The sequence below is a fragment of the Psittacula echo genome, assembly GCF_963264785.1.
Source record: "Psittacula echo genome assembly, chromosome: 4".
NCBI lineage: Eukaryota > Metazoa > Chordata > Aves > Psittaciformes > Psittacidae > Psittacula > Psittacula echo.
Genome location: NC_137738.1, coordinates 74,886,140 through 74,892,139, shown reverse-complemented (window position 1 = coordinate 74,892,139; position 6,000 = coordinate 74,886,140). Strand labels below are relative to the sequence as shown.

The 6,000-nt window shown below is 38.0% G+C and overlaps 1 protein-coding gene across 1 annotated transcript in view; it reads right to left on the bottom strand.

The window, feature by feature from the left end:
- Positions 1-3,086: 3,086 nt before the first annotated feature.
- IMPG1 (interphotoreceptor matrix proteoglycan 1) overlaps positions 3,087-6,000 on the bottom strand; it is a gene marked incomplete at both ends in the record, with an annotated part of 62,847 nt that continues 59,933 nt past the window's right edge. Inside the window, 4 exons of the mRNA XM_080615914.1 lie at positions 3,087-3,118; positions 3,431-3,612; positions 3,712-3,888; positions 5,755-5,965. Coding sequence (XP_080472040.1) covers positions 3,087-3,118; positions 3,431-3,612; positions 3,712-3,888; positions 5,755-5,965 — 602 coding nt within the window. The remainder of the gene's footprint in view (positions 3,119-3,430; positions 3,613-3,711; positions 3,889-5,754; positions 5,966-6,000) is intronic.

The window sequence follows — 6,000 nt, the reverse complement described above, 5'->3', positions numbered from 1 at the left end:
AAACAAAGAGCTTAGCACTTCCAGCTCTGCTCTGCACTTCAGGTCATCTTTCCCCTGTATTCTGGTAATGAAACACTAAATCTCTGATATTGGTGGGGGAGATCTAACGGGTTAACTTGTGTTGTGGTATTATTGTAATCCAAAATTCCAATTAGTTTGATGACCCAAGTGACTGACATGAGGGTGAAACAAATGGCAGTCTTTGGCTTCACCTCAAATATCATTTCAGTCATCTTTCTTGGTGGCTTAGAGTCAGTTTTTCAGAGGATCATGCTATGTGTCAGTTACTGGTTTTCATAAGCAAAGAATGATGTATTTTATGTATTTCTTGGGGAGAATCTATAATGACTTTTAAACTTCATCTGAATTAAGTCAGTGAAATGGTCTTTGTCCATGCCAATTAAATTCAGCATTATGAAACAAACTATTCTACCAGCTTTATTTCCAAAGCTTCTGGACTATATCATGTCAAATACTTCTTGGTCCTCTAAGATTTTATCTAAGGTTGTTAAACCTGATTTTTCTGTGGTATCTGTTGCAGCACAGTTCTTTCACAAGCTTAGAAAAGTTTGTGAAAACTCTTTAGATGAGGTGCTTTTTCCTTTCAAATGTTAGATCTGTTATTGAATTTTGCCAGATAATGCCGTGAAAAGGAAACCTACTCACGCGTGCTGTGTACAAGCACAAGTAAATGGTGTTTATACAAAAGCATCTGATAGACTAACTGAACAGTAACAGACTTTATAGACAGTTGGACCTAAGAGCCTTAGAGCTGTAAAGCAAGGAGCTCTATTTTTCAGCACCTTTGTCACTGAACAGAGAAGGTTCAGCACAGTCACTGACAAGGACAGCAGGTACTGCAAGAGAAAAGCTGTATTTTGAATGAAGTTGTGTCTTTGGCTTCCACTTCAAAGAAGAAGAGAGCACATGTGTAGGTGAGGTAGTCAGCAGAAAGTCAGGTTGGCAGGGTTTTTGAGAGCTTTAGCATGTTTGACTCCCAAATATATCAGGCCAACTAGATGCGGACTTGTTGGCCTTATGTCTCAGCCTCAGTGAACTGATTCACTTGAATAGCTCATTGTCATGTTCTTCTTTGGCCCAAAGAAAGATGACTCACAGTTGTTTTATACCTCATATTACTCTATTGGTGGAATTAGATGCACCAAATTCTCAGACACCTCATCATGTGTAGAGACAGCTATGGTTTTCAGCTGTTTGTAAGAACTTTTGTTTTCTACTGAGCTTAGAGAAAAGGAAGAGCAAGTTCTTCACCTGGACATGAAACATGCTTGTTAGTTTCTGATGACTAATTAGGTAAAAATCCAACCAAATAAACTCCCTCTGATAACCAAGTTTTGCAGTGGTTTCCATGTAGTGACCCTGTAATTGAACTGGAAACATTTTTCATGCTCAGGAAGAAACTGAAGGTTATTTTGGCTTCTGCTGGAATGTTATGCTTATTTTCCCATACACCTTTATAAATACAGAGTTGTATTTACTGTAGATATGTCCTAAAAAGCTGTCCCTGCTGTCATTGCACATTGCAAACCGTAATTTAAAGACTGGAATTTTCAATTTAGCCTGAGAGTTCTAGATATCCACCTCCTCCTGAAAACTGAATTCAAGAGCCCTGTTCTGTTTTTAGGGAGTTTTCTCAATTGTGGTATGGCAATGGTGCTCTTTGTTTCAGCTAATGAAAGCTGTGTTGCACATATGTTTTTCTTCCTCTACTGAATTTTTTCACATCATCAGAAATATGTTCAACATAAGGACTCTGATGTAAACACCCATTTTGAACTTAAGTAATGGTGAAAAATGGCCAAAACCACCTAATGTTTTTAAAACCCATTTCTATTTTGTGATTGCCTCACTTCTCATTAATTTCCTTACTAGATCTTGCAAAGAGCTTTGTCAATATGCTTCAGACAATTCAAATAGAGTCTAGATGACACAGGCCCAGTTTTCTCCCACAGATGAGCCATTTTATTCCTTTCATAAAATATGTAATGCTTTTGTAAGTAGTAATTTTAAGTAGTTCAGCTGGTGTGAAAGTTGCTTCACAATTACCCACGGTCACATTTCTTTAAGATGGATATAAAGTACAAATTGCAACCATCTGTGCTTTTTTCTCAGCAGTGAAGTCAATTCATTCTTATCCAAACTGCTGCTTCCTGCTGACTTGTCCATCTCTATCTCTGTGTTCCAGTCCCCACTTTGTCAGCTCAGTCTGTAACTGTGACCTGAAGAACCTGAGAGACCAGACCTGGGTATGATGAAGATCAGTGAAACTGAATCTTTCCACATGGTATCACTAGTTGTTCCTCCATTTGCATATCAGCTGGCTCAAGCCAAGAGTTCTGTGGATGGGGTCTCCCATAGTCTATAGCTAGTGCCATGGCAATCCTATACTGATACTCCTCTCAGTAATAATGGGTGCTAACAGCTGTTGTGAAACCGTTTTGCTGTAATTGGGCTGTGATTCAGATAAATGAAAATGGTGAAGTCAAACCTTTCTGTCTTTGAGAGAGCATACTCAGATACAGCAGGTTTAAGAGACAGTCTGGCAATTTTTAGAGACTTTCTTGACCCAGCTTCCCCCATCTCTCCTCCCTGACCTCAAAGATACAAGAAGTTTCATGCTGCAAAATGGATGTTTGAGATATGAACAGTATTATGCTCGAATTAGAATTCCTACTTTTTCAAACTCTGTGTAGCTTAAACAGGCAAAATTGCCTTCAGATGATCAGTTATTGCTATTTGAAACCTCCCCTTTGGATTGCATTTTGTCTTGGTTTGTTATTTTAGATACTCGTTCTTCTTTTATGTGGATCAGTGAATGCCACATTATCAAATGGGTTTATGGAAAGGAACTTTGTTTCATAAAAGCATGTAAGAAGGGATTGTTGTGGTCATATCAAGCATCCAAAACCGCTGAGCTTTCCTTTGTATGGAATTAGTATAAAGAGGCTTCCTGGTAACACTGATAAGCAGGAAACTGAACAGATTTTTAAAGCTCTTGAAAATGGTCACAAACCTTGGTTTTATCTGGCTGATGCTGGAAATGAAGAATTTCAGAGACTAACTTGTCAGTCTTGGCTTCGTAACCTCATCTGGTGACCTACAGCAGTTTAAAACAAAAACACTAGATTAATTATTTCACTAAATCATAAAGAGCACTCCAATAAGCCGGGCCACCAAAGCCATGCAAGAGAGCTGTAAGGAAAGCAGTTCTACAGTCCTGTTACAAAACCTATGCAGCAGTAAAAGTGGAAAGCAAGTAAATTAATTAGTATTTTTAGTCCTGAAATTACCAAGCAAGAGATTAGAATTGGATTTGAGTCAGTTGTAGAGTTAATACATGAAAGTAGACCTGTTATTTGAGGTGGGGCTGTTTGCTGCGGGGTAAGAAAAGCATTTCCATGCATTTTACCTCCAGGCTGAACTGTGTTTTCGAGTTCGGGTAATGCTTCGTGATCAATAATCTCTGAGGAACTGAGACAAGCACTTACACTGCAAGCCGTGTGACAAAAGCTAGTTATGGGTTCATTGTGCTCAAAAGCAGGATTAATTCTTACAGCATTTTCTGAACTGCAGCTGTTGAGAGTAGGACTTCTACAATGCAGAACGGTTTTGTTTAGGTAAGAGTTTAAATTGCAAAAGAAAAAAAATGAATATTTTGAAATGTGAAGAAAAAGATCGTGAACATCTTACTGCAAATTAGAGTTTCTTTTGCTTTTTCTTCTTAACTTAATAATTAAAATGATGACAAGAAAAATGAGGCTTAGTAAGCCAAGGAGGAGAGGTTTAAAAATGAATGGTTGTGTGGGTTCTGGAGCAAATTTTGCACAGCGCTGTCCTTGGTAAATCTCGTGTCTACGTACAGGGCATCTAAAATAGGGAGAGGAAGAGAAAAATGTGCAGAACTTGGAGGCATAACATACAGAGGACCTCAAATGAAAACAAAGGAAAATCTGCAATTAAATATAAGCACAGTATCCCCAATATGATTGTGTCTGTAGCAAATAATGTGTTAATAAAGGAAAGATAATATTCTTAAATCCATGACAGTGAGTGCTAAATAAAAAGACACTGATACATTCTTTGGCAGCCTACAATTTTTAAGGAAATTCTGCATTTGGAACATCTCTGACAAATGTCTAGCCCCACAGGTGAAGTTGAAATAACATTTGTGGTTTAGAACTGTAGAAGTTAAGTGTGGTCTTGAGGAATGTCTAAACACATTTTTGAGGCTTATAGTCTGTTTATTGGTGATCTTAATCTGAAATAAGTGCTCTACTACACATAAGTCCCTTTAAAGTAAAGGAGAAGATACCCGTATTTTACATGAGAGCACAGGGCTTCCAGTTAGTGGAAAAACTACTGTGGTTCTGAATAAATTCAAAAGCAGAACAAGTGCTTGACTAAAGCAAATAATAGGCCGTAATTTTCTCTCTGCACACTGTACAAGTTTGCACAAGCTGTCAGTCTGTGACTGGTGGCAAGTTTGTAACTTGCTCTAATTCACAAAATATTTTATTTATTGTATTTAATACTTTCATCCTTCTAAATGATGGTTTGGTTATTACTGTACATCAAGTCAGGGTTTTTCTGAAAGGGAAAGGTGTTGCTTTCCTTGGTCTTGGAGGAGTAGGTTTTATAACCCTTGCTACTTCAGTAAAGTTTGGAATAGGACCTTGTTAGCACAAAGGCACATCAGCTGCACTAATGTGACTCTGCAAGTCAGGGATTTAGCAATAACTGTGGTGAGTTCAGTATAATCTATTATAGTCTCTGTGATGCCCACTGCATAAAATGAATTGCAGCAATTCCGTTGCTGCAGTGAAAATATATGAATAATTTGCTCAGTAGTTTAATTTTTTGACGTTAACCCGAAGTACACTTAAAGATGTACCATTAACCTGGTAGTGCCAATATTAAGAGAGAATAAACAAGTGCAAGAATTTTAACTTCTCTCTTGCTTATACATGTACCACACAGTAGTTGTCTACTACTGTGTAGTCTAGTAAATAGTTTCACAGCATGCTCTGGGGAGTCCTATCTTTACAATGAGATGAAACCTGATGCTTTGAAAAGAAAATTAATATTTTCAAGTACTGTGGTAGCTCTCAATATTGGATTAACATCATTTCATGTAAAAGTCATTATGGAGCCTGTAATCCTAGGGTATATTTGCAGTTAGGAGGAGCTGCTAATCTTCAGGTCTTTCCCAGAAAGCCCTGCAAGCTGCCTCAGCCTTCACATGCTTAATTGGGTGGTCTGAAATCAAAACAGGGTTTATAGGTGTGCTTGTAAGAATATTGATTTCCTTTTTAGTATGTCTTAGAAAAATGTAATTTCTTGAAATACCGCTGTGAAATCAATAGCAATGTGAACGTGTTATTTCATTTTTCCAAGATGTATTTCAAAATCAGAAAAGAATGCACAGCTTCGTATGTGTCATCTCTGCCAGTGTTTCTGAATTCCTAATAAATTTCTAAAACATCTCTAAAAAATCTAGATTGTAATGTCCTGTGCGTACTAATAGGAAGAAAACGATTTGTTCAGAGCTAGGCCATTTATACTGAAGAAGGGAAGTGCAATGTAGATCAAAGTGTCTGAATGTTGAGGTCCTGGCTTATTACCCTTGGCTTATTTTCATTTGCTGTTGAAAAGTGTATATTCAGCCCTACTTGTTCGTGCAATAGATATACCAGGGTCTGTTAACAGAATTCAAGTTAAGTACTATTTATTTACCTGCAGACAGCTCCTCTTCCTGGAACTAACTCACATTTCCCTCCGTTGACGCAAAGTTGAGGTTCCAGCTCACACAGGCTCTGGCAGGGTAATCCATCTTGACTCGCGTAACCAGGTTTACAGAGGCAGTCGGCCTCTTTTGTCCACTCATTCATTATGCATTCGGAAAACTTGTCACATGCCATGAATTTGCATGGGTCTGCCTGATCAGCTGTAAAGGGTGGGTGAATCATTAATGCATTACCA